General features: G+C 42.3%; 1 protein-coding gene across 3 annotated transcripts in view; it reads right to left on the reverse strand.

The window, feature by feature from the left end:
• The window catches only part of PUS7 (pseudouridylate synthase 7), a 68,901-nt gene that overhangs the window by 27,391 nt on the left and 22,549 nt on the right, over nt 1-18,961 (reverse strand). For 2 of the 3 annotated variants that reach the window (XM_025381203.1, XM_025381202.1), the window contains exons 6-7: nt 13,530-13,641; nt 10,304-10,381 (exon numbers count right to left, since the gene is read on the reverse strand). In XM_025381203.1, the coding sequence (XP_025236988.1) occupies nt 10,304-10,381; nt 13,530-13,641 (190 nt within the window). Of the gene's footprint in view, nt 1-10,303; nt 10,382-13,529; nt 13,642-15,300; nt 15,319-18,961 lie in introns of all 3 variants that reach the window. The other variant, XM_025381201.1, reaches the window with a different exon arrangement.

Here is an 18,961-nt window from a genome sequence, read left to right on the forward strand (position 1 = left end):
AAAAGGGATGGGGACAGAAACAAATCCCATATAAAGAATGGTATCAAGCATTTAAAAAAAGGTCATTATTTCTATCAGAAAAATATTATAAATTCATTATAGAAAAATTAGAAAATATAAAAAAGAGAAAAGGAAAAGAAATTCATACTTTCATTGACTGAAAAATATTTCCACTGACATCTAACTTTTTATTTCCTGCCTTTCTTTTTTTAAAGACATGTTATATATAGCTGGAATTCTACCCAAATCTGTACCATGCTGCTATCATTTAATATATAGAAATTTTCATTAGAAATTCCTTGCCTTCTTCAATAGGAAATATGTGTAGAGAAACAGAGTACTGGAAAAGCCTTTCTCCCCTTTATATCTCTAGTGTCACCACTAGCAGCCAATGTTGTTTCTTTTCCTTTCCTTCCCTTTCCCTTTCCTTTCCTTTCTTTCTTTTTGACACAGTCTCGCTCTGTTGCCCAGGCTACAGTGCAGTGGCAAAATCTCAGCTCACTCTGCCTCCTAGGCTCAAGTGATTCTCCTGCCTCAGCCTCCCAAGTAGCTGGGATTATAAGTGCACACCACCATACCCGGCTAATTTTTGTAGTTTTAGTAGAAATGGGGCTTCACCATGTTGGCCAGGCTGATCTTGAACTCCTGACCTCAGGTGATCTGCTCTGAGATTACAGGTGTAAGCCACCGCGCCCAGCTAATTTTTATTTTTATTTTTTATTTATTTATTTTGAGACAGAGTTTTGCTCTGTTGCCCAGGCTGGAGTGCAGTGGTGTGATCTCGGCTCACTGCAAGCTCCGCCTCCTGGGTTCACGCCATTCTCTTGCCTCAGCCTCCCGAGTAGCTGGGACTACAGGTGCCCGCCACCACGCCCAGCTAATTTTTTGTGTTTTTAGTAGAGATGAAGTTTCACCATGTTAGCCAGGATGGTCTCGATCTCCTGACCTCGTGATCCGCCCGTCTCGGCCTCCCAAAGTGCTGGGATTACAGGTGTGAGCCACCGCGCCCGGCTCTAATTTTTATATTTTTAGTAGAGACGGGGTTTCACCATGTTGGCCAGGCTGATCTTGAACTCCTGACCTCAGGTGATCCACCCACATTGGCCTCGCACAGCGCTGTGATTACAGGCGTGAGATAAGTTTGAGAGATTCGAATCTGCCTCAGCCTCCCAAGTAGCTGAGAATACAGGTACATGCCACCACACCCGGCTATTTTTTTTTTGTACTTTCGGTAGAGACAGAGTTTCACCATGTTGGCCAGGCTGGTCTCGATCTCCTGGCCTCAACTGATCTGCCCACCTCAGCTTCCCAAAGTGTTGGGATTATGGGCATGAGCCAGTGCACCTGGACGTCTTTTTGTTTTTTTAGGCTGCCAGGATCCAACTGAGGATCACACATTGAAGTTGTGATGTCTGTTTGGTTTCCATTAAGTGATCTGTCTAGCCTTGTTTTTCATGATATCTGGCCCTTAGAAGAATCCAGGCCAGCGCTTTTACACGTCTTTCAATGTGGATTTGTCTGTTTCCTCATGCTGAGACTCAGGTAAACATTTTGGTAGAAATACTACTTAGGTGATATGACCCTTTTCAATGCATCAAATCAAAAGGCAGTTATTGAGTTTGTCCATCACTGGTAATAACTTTAATCATTTAATTAGGATAGTATTTACTAGATTTTTATACTCTAAGAGTCTCTTTGCCTTTGCTTTTAATTAGTGGGGAAATACTTTTGAAACTGTGTAAAAATCCTGTTCCCCTAAAGTTTTTTACCCAATTATTAGGTGCCCAAGCATGATCGTTGGCTGACTTGAATATTACTGTGTTGACTGAAACTGTGTTTCTATATTTGTTGGCATTCTTCTGTAAATAAAAACTATGCAGGGGTCAGGCATGGTGGCTCACGCCTGTAATCCTAGTACTTTAGAAGGCCTAGACGGGCAGATCTCTTGAGCCCAGGAGTTCAAGACCAGCCTGGCCAACAGAGCAAGATCTCTAAAATTAAAACAAACAACTATATAGATAAATTTTAGTTAAATTCATGAATCTTTTTTTCTTAAAAAAAAAAAAAAATTGCTCTGAGGCCAGGTGCGGTGGTTCACGCCTGTAATCCCAGCACTTTGGGAGGCCAAGGCGGGTGGATTACCTGAGGTCAAGAATTCACGACCAGCCTGGCCAATATGGTGAAACCCCATCTCTACTAAAAATACAAAACTTAATGCCAGGAGTGGTGGCACACGCCTGTAATCCCAGCTACTCAGGAGAATGAGGAAGGAGAATTGCTTGAGCTCGGGAGGTGGACGTTGCAGTGAGCTGAGATTGTGCCACTGCACTCCAGCCTGGCCAACAGAGAGACTCTGTCTCAAAAAAAAAAAAATTAAAAAAAAAGAAAAAAAAAAAAAGCTCTGAGATTTAGGTCATACTTAGGATGTCGCCAGCCAGAGATTTTTTTTTTTTTTTTTTTTAAGACAGGAGTCTTGGCCGGGCGCGGTGGCTCAAGCCTGTAATCCCAGCACTTTGGGAGGCCGAGACGGGCGGATCACGAGGTCAGGAGATCGAGACCATCCTGGCTGACACGGTGAAACCCCGTCTCTACTAAAAAAAATACAAAAAACTAGCCGGGCGAGGTGGCGGGCGCCTGTAGTCCCAGCTACTCGGGAGGCTGAGGCAGGAGAATGGCGTGAACCCGGGAGGCGGAGCTTGCAGTGAGCTGAGATCCCGCCACTGCACTCCAGCCTGGGCGACAGAGCGAGACTCTGTCTGAAAAAAAAAAAAAAAAAAAAAGACGGGAGTCTTGCTCTGTGTTGCCCAGGCTGGAGTGCAGTGGCACGATCTCAGCTCACTACTACCTCTGGCTCCTGAATTCAAGGAATTATCCTGCCTTGGTTTCCTGAGTAGCTGGGGCTATAGGCACACACCACCATGCCTGGCCAATTTTCACATTTTTAGCAGAGATGGAGTTTCATCAGGTTGGCCAGGCTGGTCTCAAACTCCTGGCCTCAAGTGATCCACCCGCCTCTGTCCCCCAAAGTGCTGGGATTACAGCGGTCAGCCACCAATCTCAAATTTAAGTAGAGTACTCTTTTTTCTTTTTTTTTAGATGGAGTTTTGCTTTTGTTTCCCAGGCTGGAGTGCAATGGTGCGATCTCGGCTCACCGCAACCTCCACTTCCTGGGTTCAAGCGATTCTCCTGCCTCAACCTCCCGAGTAGCTAGGATTACAGGCATGTGGCATCATGCCTGGCTAATTTTGTATTTTTAGTAGAGACAGCATTTCTCCATGTTGGTCAGGCTGGTCTCGAATTCCCGACCTCAGGTGATCCACCTGCCTCAGCCTCCCAAAGTGCTGGGATTATAGGCATGAGCCACCATGCCCAGCCTAAGCAGAGTACTTTTACAGTTGCATTTTAATGTTCAAATTTATAATCTACCTGGAATTTATTTAGCAAAGGGAAATGAGGTAGGGGAGCCACACTTATGGTTTTTTAGATGGTTACCCAGTTATCCAACATTTTCTGAATCAACCATTTTTTTCTCCACTAATCTTAAATGATACTCTGAATACATACTAAATACTTGGATGTATCTGGGTCTATGATTACTCTATTCTACCTAGTCATGTTCTAGCATGAAATTGCTTTAAGTGCTATACCTCTTTTTTGTTTTTGAGACAGAGTCTCACTCTGTCGCCTAGGCTGGAGCGCAGCGGCGCAATCTAAGCTTACTGCAACCTCTGCTTCCTGGGCTTAAGCAAGTCTCCTGCCTTAGCCTCCTGAGAAGCTGGGACTACAGGCATGCACCAACATGCCCAACCACCCTGGCCTCCCAAAATGCTAGGATTAGCGGCGTGAGCCACCGCACCCGTCCAGGTGCTATATTTCCCTCTCTCCTTCCCTCCCTCCCTTCCTCCCTTTCTTTCTTCCTTTCCTTTCTTTCTTTCTCTCTTTTTTGTTTTCAAGACAGAGTCTGCTCTGTCACCCAGGCTGGAGTATACTGGTGTGATCTACGCTCACTGCTACCTCTGCCTCTTGGGTTAAAGCAATTCTCCTGCCCTCAGCCTCTAAAGTAGCTGGGATTACAGGCGCCTGCCACCATGCCCAGCTAAGTTTTGTAATTTTAGCAGAGATGGGGTTTCACCATGTTGGCAAGGCTGCTCTGGAACTCCTGACTTCAAGTAATAGCCACGCCTTAGCCTCCCAAAGTGCTGGGATTACAGGCATAAGCCACTGCACCTGGCTGTGTATACTGATTTTTAAAATATTTTCTTATATAACTTTTTCTTTCTTTTTTAGAGACAGGGAATTTCTTTGCCACCCAGGATGGAGTACAGTGGTGCAATCATAGCTCACTGTAATCGTGAATTCCTGGACTATGTATGGGGGCAATGGGAGCACGAATTAACCCAGGAATTGTATCCCAAGGAATCTAGAAGCAGAGGATCAGTATGAACACAGTGAGGAACAGGGAGACAGAACTCCTCTTCAGGCAGTAACTACTGCTGTAGAAACTGACAGAACAATTCAGGGTTAGGAGCTGTCCTAGAGAGAGTGTTCCAGAGACTGCTTCCTAATGGTGCCACAGAAGTGCCTGATAGCTCTGTTTTTGTTTTTGTTTTTTTTTTTAAGAGTTGAGACAAAGTTAATATAAAATTCACAAGGCTGGGCATGGTGGCTCATGCCTGTCATCTCAGCACTTTGGGAGGCTGAAGCGGCTGAATTGCTAGAGATGAGGAGTTCGAGACCAGCCTGGTCATCCTGGTGAAACCCCGTGTCTACTAAAAATACAAAAATTAGCCAGGCGTGGTGGTGCATGCCTGTAATCCCAGCTACTCGGGAGGCGGAGGCAGGAGGATTACTTGAACCTGGGAGGCAGAGGTTGCAGTGAGCCGAGATTGTGCCACCGCACTCCAGCCTGGGTGACAGAACGAGACCCTGCATCAAAAAAATAAAATAAAAAATATATAATTTACCATTTTAACTGCTATAAAGTATGTATGTCAGTGATTCTTAGTATATTCACAACAATGTGAAACCATCACCACTATATACTTCCAGAACATTTCCATCACTTGAAAAAAAAACCCTGTACCTATTCAGCAGTCACTCCCGTTTCCTCTCCCTGCAGACCTTGGCAACCATTAATCTACTTTCTGCCTCTAAAGATCTTCCTATTTCGGACACATCATATAAACAGAATCATACAATATCTGGCCTTGTGCGCCTGACTTCTTAGTGGAATGTTTTTAAGGTTTATCCATGTTTAAGTATATACCAGTATTTTGTTTCATTCTTTTTTGTGACTGAAGAGTAGTATCAATTCTTGAATATACGATAGACATCTACCTCTAAATTCCAGCACAGCAAAAAGCAAGAAGTATACTCAGCTCTGGTTGGGGTGGGTGCTCCCTGAGAAATGGAATGAAGCTGACAATGTCTTCATGATACAATTCACAGTTTTAATTATGATCCCACATCAAGCTCTTTGGATGCAAATTTACAGCAAATTCAGTGAGTAACTAGGGAATATGAAAATCTTGCTTTTAAACATCAGGAACCAATTAAGCAACATGTTGCACAGAAAACCTTAATTAACAAAGCCAGGGAAATACTGGCCCAAGTTCAGAAAGGAGACTGGCAGGAACAGGCAGGAAAAGAAACAAATCATTCTGAATGAGACTGTTCCTGCCTGAGACCCTGCTAAAATTACTAGGTAGCTTTAGAGTTTCATGAAGCTGAAAAGACGTGCTGCTTATCCCCAGGACTGATCAATCCAGCAATCATTCAAATGCTTGTGTGGCAGAGTGGGTTTCTCCTGTTCACGAGTTCCCACGGGAAAGGCCAATCTGCCTGGCCCCATGTATCCATTAAACAAACTAATGTAGCCTGTATCCGCGAGATAAGTGCTGTGTGCTTTCAGAGGGCCAACATTTAGGTGTCTAACACAGTTTCTTACTAAGTCAACAGGAAGATGATAAAGGCAGCAAAAATCTGAGGACAGAGCAGTGTCCTGATGAAGTGTGACACCTGCTGGCTGACCAAGAAAAAAAAGAAATATTCTTGGTCTTCAACTATTCAAAGACTTCACATCAGAAAATGCAAAATAAAATAACAAGATGCCATTTTTTGACCCTCAAATTAGCAAATGACTCCCCGCCCCCATCATAACACCATGCTGAGGAAGTTTCTAGGGAACTAGAATAAAGGTGGTAAATTGGTACCACTTTTTTGCAGGACAATTAGGCTTTGCTATTAAAAAGAGAGAGAGAGAGAATTTCTGTGTTTTGACCAGCAGATGGAAAGAAAAAAGACAAACCACGTTAAAATGTCATATTCCCTTTAAGTCAGTAATCTCACTGCTAAGTTTATCTTAATGAAGTTATCACAGATGTGTGCCAAGATTTAGCTACAAATATAATAGCATTATTATATTTGGGTTATAATAGCAAGTTATAATAGCAAGAAAGAGGAAACAATGTAACATTCAAAAATAGAGTCATGGTTTAAATTAGGATATATCCACACATTTAAATATATTTTGCTATATACCTACAGGAAATAAGGTATACTACCTATTGTTCAAAACAAGAATATGTAAGTATTGTTGTTTAAAAAGGAAAAAAAGTCCCTCAAAAAATATATACCATGTTGCGAATAAGGTGATCTCGGAGGAAGTACAGTTATGGCAGGCCTTTCATTTTCTACCTAGTTCTTTCTGTGTTGAAAACAAAATAGGCAGGGCGCAGTGGCTCACACCTCTAATCCCAGCACCTTCAGAGGCCAAGGTGGGTGAATTGCTTGAGATGAGGAGTTCAAGACCAGCCTGGCCATCATGGTGACACCCCATGTCTCCTAAAAATACAAAAAAATTAGCTAGGCATGGTGGAGCACGCCTGTAATCCCAGCTACTTGGGAGGCTGAGGCATGAGAATCACCTGAACCCGGGAAGGCGGAGGTTGTAGTGGGTTGAGATCGTGCCACTGCATTCCAGACTGGGCAACAGAGTGAGACTCCATCTCAGATTAAAAAAAAAAAAAAAAAAGAAAGTGGCTGGGTGTGGTGGCTCACGCCTGTAATCCCAGCACTTTGGGAAGCCGAAGCGGACGGATCACGAGGTCAGGAGATCGAGACCGTCCTGGCTAAAACGGTGAAACCCCATCTCTACTAAAAATACAAAAAATTAGCTGGGTGTGGTGGTGGGCACCTGTAGTCCCAGCCACTTGGGAAGCTGAGGCAGGAGAATGGCATGAACCCAGGAGGCGGCGCTTGCAGTGAGCAGAGATCGCGCCACTGCACTCCAGCCTGGGTGACAGAGTGAGACTCCATCTCCAAAAAAAAAAAAAGAGAAAGAAACAAAATAAACCAACTTTTTTTTTATCAGAAGCAAAATTCACAGAGCCAGCTAGAAATCATAGGAAGTGACTAGGTATTTTAGATACCAAAGAGAAGGCAAAAACCTTCTGTTGTGACATCTCTATCCACAGAGGATGAGAAAGCCTGAGCCTTCAAACCCCTGTCCCCCTACCCCCATTCTTTTGAGTTTCTGGGGAGCCCCTGGCCCATTACCCACAGAGATTATTTCAAATCTTCACTCTCTTTCAAGCTCCCTTACCCACTCCTGCTCCTTCATTCTTACATTCTATATGCCACAGGGAGAAAATGAAACCAGGCCACTAGATAGGAACACCTCATCTTTATGTATTTACTCCTGCTCTCTTTCAAATGCTTCAATATTTGTACACACCACCAGTAAAAGCAATGGTGAGATGACTGCTTTTATGACATCATGCCATTGTCCCAAGGTCAAGGAAGAAAAAGAAATGGAATAAATATTAGGATGCAACCAGTTCAACAACTACATTATTTCAGGCGAATCAGAAAAGTGGTGGGAAAGAAGCCCAATTGTAGGGGACTATGGAGTAAACAGGAGATACCACCACAAATTCTTTATAAAAAGATGAGAAAATTCAAAATAAATATCTGGGCTGGGTATGGTGGCTAATGCCTATAATCCCAACACTTCGGGAGGCTGAGCTGGGTGGATCACCTGAGGTCAGGAGTTCAAGACCAGCCTGGCCAACATGGCAAAGCCCCATCTCTACTAAAAATATAAAAATCAGCCAGGTGCACTGGTACATGCCTGTAATCCCAGCTACTTGGGAGGCTGAGGCAGGAGAATCACTTGAACTGGGAAGGCGGAGGTTGCAGTGAGCCACGATCCCACCATTGCACTCCAGCCTGGATGACAGACCAAGACTCTGTCTAAAAAAAAAAAAAAATCCGAGAAACCAAAACAAATACATGATTTAAGCAGAGGTAGCAAACATAGCATACTTCATTTTTAATTGCAGTACGACTGACATAAACTGTACACATTTAAAATGTACAAGTTTTGACATGTGTATAAGCCCATGAAACCATTACCATATTAAGGACAATGCATCCACCACCTCTAGAAGTTTCCTTGCCCCTATGTTATTTCTCTCTCCCACCATTCCTTGCCTCTGGAGGTATACTAATATGACAGCCTAAACGTGTCTGACACAGTACAGCTATTAAATTTATCCTTTCTCTTTTACCTTCACTGTGACTAACTGGGCTCAGACTCTTATTCTCCCTCCCCAGAATATGACAAAAGCCCTGGTCTCTAGTTTCGCACGTCTTGCTCCACCCGCGATCCGTAATCCAGCCTCTATACATCACTCCCCGTTTAGATTAAGGTCGAGGCAAAGATCCTCAACCTGACCTAATAGGCCCTTCAGGATGTATGTCCCGCCTAACTCCGAGATCCTTATTTCTTGCTATGCTCCTCAAAAACTAAAGTACATGCCAGGTACCAAATATGCTTTCCAATGTCTTTTCTTAAACTGCTTTTTTGGTTTGGAAAAAACAACCCTAAATCCTACCCAGCCCCAGGAAATCTCTACTCATCCTTCTAGAATCTAGACCAGTGGTTCCCAATTAAGGGCAATTCTGGCCCTCAGGGAATATCTGACAATGCCTAGAGACATTCTTTGCTACCATAAGTGGGCAAGGAGTTGCTACTGCTACATAGTGGCTAGAGGCTAGGGATGCTGCAAAACATCCTGCAACGCACAGGACAGTCACCACAACAAAAAATTATCCAGCCCCAAAGGGCAACACTGCAGAGGATGAGAAGCCTTGAACTAAATTAAAACTCAGCATTCCATTTTCTATGAAAGCTTTCCTGTGTTCCCTCCACATCAAGTCCTATGCTTGTTGACAGGCATACATTAACATCCAAAGTATATCTCTATTTCAGCATTTATCTCACTGCAGGAGAAGTTCTGATTTACATGTCTGCCTATTCCACTAATTATAATTGCTTCAAAAACACACACCATCATTTTTATCTGCAGATCTCGAGTGTACAACAAAACAGCATGTTCACTGTTTTGTAATTTTAAATAACAGTTATATTTAACAATGAATGAACAAAAGAGAGATAGAAGCATTTATTCTCTTGGCTTTACCAAAAAAAATTCTTTAAAAATTACAGGCCGGGCGTGGTGGCTCACGCCTGTAATCCCAGCACTTTGGGAGGCTGAGGCAGGTGGATCACCTGAGGTCGGGAGTTCAAGATCAGCCTGACCAACATGGAGAAACCCCGTCTCTACTAAAAATACAAAATTAGCCGGGGTGGTGGCGCATGCCTGTAATCCCAGCTACTCAGGAGGCTGAGGCAGGAGAATCGCTTGAACCCAGGAGGTGGAGGTTGTGGTGAGCCGAGATTGCGCCATTGCACTCCAGCCTGGGCAAAAAAAGCGAAACTCTGTCTCAAAAAAATAAATAAAGGCCGGGCGCGGTGGCTCAAGCCTGTAATCCCAGCACTTTGGGAGGCCGAGACGGGCGGATCACGGGGTCAGGAGATCGAGACCACCCTGGCTAACACGGTGAAACCCCGTCTCTATTAAAAAATACAAAAAACTAGCCGGGCGAGGTGGCGGGCGCCTGTAGTCCCAGCTACTCGGGAGGCTGAGGCGGGAGAATGGCGTAAACCCGGGAGGCGGAGCTTGCAGTGAGCTGAGATCCGGCCACTGCACTCCAGCCTGGGGGACAGAGTGAGACTCCGTCTCAAAAAAAAAATAAATAAATAAATAAAATAAAAATTATACAAATAATACACGTTTCATAGATAAGAAGAAAAAAAACAAAATGAAAAGTAATTTTTAAACAGGCAGAAGCACCATCTAAAGTTGAAAGAGAGAAACCCCCAAAGTAAATTTGAGAATTTTGAAAAGCAGTGCCAGGATTTTTACAGTATAAATCCTGTTACGTGCTCTCTACTTACTTGAGAACAGCAATCTCTTGAACCGTTATAGCCCTTTTATCTTTGGTTCCCATATAGGAGAATATATTTGGCTTGACTCTGGTAAGAAAGAAACAAGATCATCTGAAGTTACATACCATAATATCATAAGGACCCTAATTCTCATAATTCAAGTTTTAATATAAACATACTTAAAATCGTAACACAGTAAGAGAAGAATGAAGAGAAACTTTATTTTAACATGAATCCAGGGAGGCTAGGTGCAGGGGCTCATGTCTACAATCCCAGCACTTTTTGAGAGGCCAAAGCGGGTGGATCACCCAAGGTTAAGAGTTCAAAACCAGCCTGACCAATATGGTGAAACCCCATCTCTACTAAAAATACAAAAATTAGCTGGGTGTGGTGGTGTGCACCTGTAGTCCCAGCTACTCGGGAGGCTGAGACAGGGGAATTGCTTGAACTCAGGAGGCTGAGGTTGCAGTGAGCCGAGATCACACTGCTGCACTCCGGCCTGGGCCACAGAGTGAGACTCCATCTCAAAAAAAGAAAAAAAAAATCTATGAAAACAACATAAATTCATATGCAAGCTAGAAAAGTAAATGATAGCCAGGTGTGGTGGCATGCACCTACAGTCCCAGTTACTGGGGAGGCCTGAGGGGGGAGGACTGTCTGCACTCATAGTTCAAGGCTGCCGTACGCTATGATGATGCCTGTGAACAGCCACTGCACACTACACACCTGCCTGGGTGACATAGTGAGACCTGGTCTCTTTAAAAAAAAAAAGTAAATGATGGCCAATTTTTTTTTTTTTTTTTTTTTTTGAGACAGTCTCTCTCTGTCACTCAGGCTGGAGTGCAGGGGCACAAATCTCGGCTCCCTGCAACCTCTGCCTCCCAGGTTCAAGCAGTTCTGCCTCAGCCTCCCAAGTAGCTGGGACTACAGGTATAACTGCATCTGGCTAATTTTTTGTATTTTTAATAGAGACGGGGTTTCACCATGTTGGCCAGGCTGGTCTTGAATGCCTGACCTCACGTGATCCACCCGCCTCGGCCTCCCAAAGTGCTGGGATTACAGGGGTGAGCCACCGCACCCAGTCAATATTTCCTTTCTTAGTAGTGTAAACATTTGTAGCTATTAGTAAATAACTGATGCTGTTCAAAGATTTGGCTAACCAGCAACAAAAAAGGCCACAATGCACTTCCTACCCATCACCTGCAATTCATTACATAAGACAGTGAAAACAAAGAAAAATGCATTCTAGAGGTATAACGTACCACTATGAAAATTCATCTTCAATTTTTAAAAAGTGACTGTGTGAATTTTCCTAAAATGCTGCTATTGCTTTGTATTAAAAAACGAAAAAAGCCAAATGAAATGCTAAAGCTGGGATCTGAATAGTTTTGATATGAAGATGTAAGTAACCTAGTTAACTAAGAAGTATTTTATAAACTTAACCGTTCCATATGAGAAGGAAAGTCAGGAAGGATTTCTTAAACCCTGAGCAATCCTCAACTCCCGACCTCGGAGGAACTCCCTCCCCACCTATCTATTCCTGTCAGGAAGAGTCTGTTCTCTTTGGCTCAGGTACAGGCGTAGTATCACAGACTCTCTCCCAGAGAGTTAATAAATACAGCACAATAAATGTTACCTAATTGGGCACTGTGTATTATGGGCTGAACTGTGTCTCCCCCAAAATTAGTATGTTGAAGCTCTGATCCCCCCAGGACCTCAGAATGTGACTGTATTTGGAGATAGGGCCTTCAAAGAGGTGATTCAGTTAAAATGAGGCCGTTTAGGGTGGGCCCTAATCCAATCTGACCAGTGTCCTCATAAGAGGAAATGTGGACACACAGAGATACCAGGGTGTGCGTGCACAGGGAAAATGCCACATGAGGACACAGTGAGAAGGCAGCCATCTGTGAGCCAAGGAGAGAGGCTTCCGGAAAAAAAAAACAAACTTGCCGACACCTTGAGCTTGGGACTGCTAGCCTTGAGAAGCATATGAAAATTAATTTCTGTTAAGCCACCTGGTCTGTGGTATTTTGTTATAGAAGTCCTAGCAAACTAATACACTGTGTTACCATATTTAAAATGAGTTAAATATATATTGGAGACCAAATTTCCACAGCATACAGACTTGCTGTGGTGTGTAGCCACTTCCATTTTTAAGAAAAGCTTTGGTACCTTGCCAATCCCCAGAGATCCAGTCTCTGCTATATTTACATTCCTGTGAGAAAATCAGACCGGTCTCAGGTTTAGTCAGTCTCCAGGAATTGAGAGCTACCAGTCTGGCAAAACCAACCTCTGCAACCACGTCAAAGATAAGTATAGGCTTTCAAAAGAGAAAGTTAACTTTTATTTTCAGCCACATGGATTGGTAACTCTCAACTGCATGCAAATCATTTACTTATGGAATTTTCATCTTGAATTATTGGCACTATGCATGTGGGGGTCAAAAAAATTAATTCATCCATTGCCTAAGAAAACTATCCTCATGGCCTGGCACAGTGGCTCATGCCTGGAGGAAACAAGGCACCTCCTATCCGTGATCGGTGGTTTTATTTATTTATTTTTGAGATGGAGTCTTGCTCTGTTGCCAGGCTGGAGTGCAATGGCGCGATCTCAGCTCACTGCAACCTGCCTCCTAGATTCAAGCAATTCTCCTGCCTCAGCCTCCTGAGCAGCTGGGACTACAGGCGCACGCCACCACGCCCAGCTATTTTTTGTATTTTTAGTAGAGACGGGGTTTCACCATGTTGGCCAGGATAGTCTTGATCTCTTGACCTCATGATCTGCCGCCTTGGCCTCCCAAAGTGCTGGAATTACAGGCGTGAGCCACACTGTGCCAGGCCAATCGGTGATTCTTTGGGAGGTTGAAGTGTGAGGACTGCTTGAGCACAGCAGTTCAAGACCAGCCTGGGCAATATAGTGAGACTCTGTCTTTAAAACCTAATAAAATTAGCCTGGCATTGTGGCATATGCCTGTAATCCTAGCTACTCGGGAGGGTAAGGTGGGAGGAATGCCTGAGCCCAGGAAGTCAAGGCTGCAGTGAGCCATGGTCATACCATCATTCACTCCAGTCTGAGTGATAGAGTGAGACTGTCTAAAAAAAAAAAGAAAGAAAAACTATCATTGGGAGGAGCGTTTGCTTCCGTGCTCCTCCTGCTCCTTTTTCCATTAGCATGGAAAAAGGAATATACATTTCTGTTGCTTTGATTTTGTATAGGCATAACAACAGTAACTCACCTTAAGTATCTGGAGAGTACATTAATAGCATCCATGGTATCTTTGTTTTCCTTGTATAGCACAAAGTGGCAGTAACTTCCCCTAGATTTTGGCCAAGAATGTTTTCTTGGATCTTGAAAGCAAAAAAATTAACGTTATATACACCATAGTAAAAGTTATGTGTAAGAGCTCATTTTTCGCTATAGAACCTTTGAGTGGGAAATCAGTTCTAGTCTGATAAAGAAATATAGGTTAAGTGGTTATAGCTGTGTAGACTAGAGGTATTACATTTCCTATAGTTGGACACTTAATATTATCTATCCATATTAAAAATAAAAAGCTAAAATGTGGCTGGGCACGGTGGCTCACATCTGTAATCTCAGGACTTTGGGAGGCCAAGGCAGACAGATGGCTTGAGCTCAGGAGTTCAAGACTGGCCTGGGCAACATGGCAACACCCATCTCCACTAAAAATAGCCAGGCATGGTGGTGCACACCTGTGGTCCCAACTACTCAGATGGCTGAGGTGGGAGGATCACTTGAACCCGGCGGGTGGCGGCTGCAGTGAACCGAGATCATGCTACGGCCCTCCAGCCTGGGTGATACAGCAAGACCCTGTCTCAAAAAATAAAGAAAAATATTTTAAATTAAAAAACAGAACATAAAAAAATTAAGCCAGGTTAAATGCTAACTTCTGAGCAGCTAGTGTTACTTCAGCTGTTCAATCCTGTGTTAAAAAATCTAAGATTTAGGCCGAGTGCGGTGGTTCATGCCTGTAATCCCAGCACTTCAGGAGGCTGAGACAGGCAGATCACCTGAGATCAGGAGTTTGAAACCAGCCCAGCCAACATGGTAAAACCCCGTCTCTACTAAAAATACAAAAATTAGCTGGGCGTTGTGGCGGGTGCCTGTAATCTCAGCTACTTTGGAGGCTGAAGCAAAAGAACTGCTTGAACCTGGGAGGCGGAGGTTACAGTGAGCCAAGATCGTGCCATTGCACTCCAGCCTGGGCAACAAGAGCGAGACTCCGTCTCAAAAACAAACAAACAAAAAGTATGCATGTATATATATACACACACACATATATATAGACACACATACATATATATGATTTAGATTTAAGCTGCTCAAAGTGTGTATATTTTTATTTAAGTACTTTGGGAAAAATATGTAAGCCCAAACTGCACTTTACAGACACTGTACAATAACATTCATAAGTCTTTTGTGGCATAGAGCTGCAGTTGTTACTTAAACAATACATCTAGTTCATCTGATTACTGTAACTCCACGAAAGAAAAGCTGAAAAAATGTTTCATACAACAATTCCTAGAAAGAGTCCTCTTCTTTTAAAAACAATCCTTTCTCATGAACTCATGAATCCTTTATCTTCAGAGGCTTAAGATACTGCTGGTACTGAAGTTGGTACTTTCGATACCTGGCTTTGTCAAGGCAAAAGCACTGTTTGGTAAGTTAGTGATTTAAGCTACAATGAAAAGAACAAAAGAATCCATAAACCATTTCAGAAAACTGCCATAGCATGTATGCCTAGTGAATCACCCTTCCTTCTTGATAAATATGTGAGTTTTTTCTGTCTTGGACAGAAAAGTATTACAAGTATCTTTAGTTCTTGGTGTGAATTCCTCACAAGTTCTTCAGAAAACTGTTGAGTAGGAATATCATTTTCGGTTTTCCTTCCAGCTCACTATCAGTTAAGCAAAGTTGTCTATACTTAGTACTTGTGACAAAATCTTTGGCATTTCACTTTATCTACATGAAACGCCAAATGCTCTTACCTGCTGCAGTTCTGACCTCTGTCCAAATGCACAGCATAAAGAGCACAAAAGAGCAATGTTTAATTGATAATATTAAAGTGCTTTAGAGGTGAACATGCAAATGATCGCATGATAAGTTTACACTGAGGACTTCTACAGCACCCGGTAGTTATACGGTGGGTTAACAGCGATTTAGACATTAACAATGGAATGTTTTAGAGGCAAACAGTGAACAAGTAGAAAACTCTCCTACAGGTACAGCCTCCTAGTCTCAATCCCTTCACAACGGGCATGTTAGTTCATCCTCAGAGCTGCACTGTCTGTACCCATGGGCTGAAGCAAAAGGTTTAAGGATAGTAAATGCTTCCCCAAAAAGAGATTTGTTTTCTTAAATATGGGAGGACATGTACCAAAATGCTATTTGTATCTTTTTTTTTGATAGTGAGACTGTAAGTAATTATTGCTTTGCTTTGTACTTTTCCGGGTCTCATGAATTTTTTGCATTGAATTATAAAGGCTTTTAAATTTGAAAAATGTTAAATATTATACAAAACAGCTAAGTTCTTTATAGATTAAAAAAGATTTAAGAGATGACTTAAGAGGCTTATCAATGAGTGCAATGTTCTGACCTTGTTTTTAACATTCTTTGAACAAGCCATCTGTATATAAGACAGACATTTTTGAGATACAGCAAAACCAAATATGCAATAGGTATGTGATAGGAAGAAATTATTGTTGATGTTTTTGGATGTGTTAATAGTTTGGGGTTTCAGTCCTCATCTGGCAAATACATACTTAAATATTTATGAGTGAAAAGCCATGCTATGTAGAATTTCCTTTAAAATGCTCCAGCAAGAAAAAAAAGTAGGAAGAATAGATCAATAAAACAACAGAATGTTGATAATCTTGAAGATGGTTTATGGGTACATAGGTTCCATATATTATTTCCTCTATTTGTCTGCAAGTTTGAAAATGTCCACAATAAAAACTTTAAAAACACTTGTGATAAAAGCTGAGGAAGTGTAGCTACATTTTTCTCAACTACCTCTTCAGAGTATTCATAATAAGTATAATGGCAAGAAATATATGAAGCCACAAGACTCAAAAACTAAATGCTGCTATACCTTAAGAGAAACCATGACAACAGAGTATGAGTTTTGGCTCACAAGCATGCATCTTCTATTTAGCAAATCCAAGCACTGAGCATGCATACAATTATCTCCTTTGCAAACAACAGATACAAGTATGTATTCTTTTTCTAAGTGCACTCAATATAAAAAATAGTTAAGTATATGCATTGATTAACTGGAAATATTTTAAATAACAGAAAAATCAATGAGTCTCCATTTATTTTGGGCAATTTGTGTGACTTTATAAAATTCCACCCCCTAAGAATGCTAAGCAGCATATACTTAGCTTTATAATTTGAGTGAATTTAAAATAACTTGTAGACATTTTTGAGACACTGATTTATACTGCAAATGCACAGAATTCCCAAGCTGGGTAATATGGTTCCTATTTGAAGAAGGCTGCTTCCAGCTTCTGAGGGCCTGACAAGGCAGTCCCAGTCTAGCAGAAATGGAAACCAGATAAAAGGGAAACCAAGTTCAGGAAGTTTCATTTATTGAGCACGGAGATCTCCATGAATAAGGAAGGAAAAATGTTTCTAGCTGAGAAAGATGAAAAGATGGGGTAGCATGCAGAACATTCTTTCCTTCTTATTCAAGGTCATTCCCACCATCGCACCCCTGTACACCAACCTTCAGTTTTTTCAGGGATTCTACTCCACCCATTACCTTTAGTTTGTTATTCTCCTCCCTGAATTTTCACCTTCCCTCTCCGTTGTCTCTTTCTTTTTTGAAAACATACATTTTTCTTTTTATACAGATAAGGTTTTGCCATGTTGGCCAGACTGGTCTGGAACTCCAGGCCTCAAGTGATCTGCCCGCCTCGGCCTCCCAAAGTGCTGGGATTATAGGCGTGAGCCACTGCACCCGGCCCTCCATTGTCTCCCTTGCATATATAAATAACTCACAGCTCTTCCATCTTAAAAGCCTAACCCATGTTCCTCTCTCCTTAATCATGTTCCCTTCTTCTCCTCTTTGCAGGTTATTCAAAAAAGCAGTCTGTATAAACTACCTTCCATCTCAACCTACTGTGTAAACTGGTTTCCAACCTCATCATTCCACTAGAATGCTCTGCTGAAAAAACACCAACAACTTCCATGTTGCTAAACTGATAGGCTTCAGAGTAATTATCTTGCTGGATCTACCTGTAGCATTTTCCATTGCTACAGGAACGGAAGCAATGGTAGTCCACTGACCACTCTGATTATTGCGATTCCCTATTCCTGTGGATTCCATAATACTAGTCTTTCCCCTAGCCGGGCGAGGCTGCGGGCGCCTGTAGTCCCAGCTACTCGGGAGGCTGAGGCAGGAGAATGGCGTAAACCCGGGGGGCGGAGCTTGCAGTGAGCTGAGATCCGGCCACTGCACTCCAGCCCGGGCGACAGAGCCAGACTCCGTCTCAAAAAAAAAAAATAAAAATAAAAATAAAAAAAAAATACTAGTCTTTCCCAGAGAGCTTCTTTGTACCTGTCTGGCTCTTCCTTCTGAGTCTCTATGGATTCCTACACACAGGGATCCCTCCTGGGGACAATTCAATTCAGAAAGTATAGAGAACCTATACATATTACATGGCAGAATTTTCTTTTTTTACATAAAGTCTTTAACAATTATGTTCTTAGAGGCATTTGGAATGTATACTATCTGTCTCAAAATATAAATTATCAATAATGTTATAATAGGTTAGATAGTATTTTCAAAAAAATACCATATATACACTTTGGTAGGTAAAGCAATGTGCCCTATGAGACTGGCTGAACACATAAAATAATGTCTGAGTTTAAATAGTTGGTAATTTGTGGTGTTTGGGCACCATGATTTAGAATCTACCACATCTATGTTTTAGGATGCACAGTTCTATCTGAGAAAAGTTCAGGTTAAGAATATTGTGAATCTGCTAGATAATGTATAACCCACCAATAACAATTTATATCAGGATCTGGTAGTAATACAGCTAAAAAAAAAATTGTAAATTACAAAGCTTTGTAATGATACTTTAAAAGCTAAATCATTCAAATGCTAGGCAAGACGGCTCAGGAGGCCAAGCTGTCACTGGTAGAGGCCCATGAACAATAATCTCTGGATACCAGCTCTTCTTCCTTTCCTAGGGGTGTTCACTTTAGGCCACTCTCAGCTTGGGAAGAGTGGGGTCTGTAAAAGATGAATGCAGGCCAGGGGTGGCCTTCCATGAGGAGGTGGGAGAGAACAGCTCAGATGGCAGAGATTTAGTCCATCTTTGAATAAATGCCACAACACCACAAGCTCAAGAAGTGTGGTTCTCTATACAAGTGGGGTTGATCCAATCTGACTTCCTTCTTGCTTCTTTTTAAAGTGAGAAATTCCTATCTTACTGAAGGTGCCCAAAGAAAAATGAGGAAGGGTGGTTCACATGACACAGCTCTACAGCTCAGCACTTCACTTGTAGAATCTTAAGGAAACTTTGTAACAACAAAAAATGAAAGGTAGGTGTGGCATAAGCAGAGAAAACGTGGATAAAAACACAACATGAGAGACCTGGCACCGTGTTTAATGAAGGGGATGGGTAGAAAGACTGTAAT

The sequence above is a fragment of the Theropithecus gelada genome, chromosome 3, assembly GCF_003255815.1.
Source record: "Theropithecus gelada isolate Dixy chromosome 3, Tgel_1.0, whole genome shotgun sequence".
Classification (NCBI taxonomy): domain Eukaryota; kingdom Metazoa; phylum Chordata; class Mammalia; order Primates; family Cercopithecidae; genus Theropithecus; species Theropithecus gelada.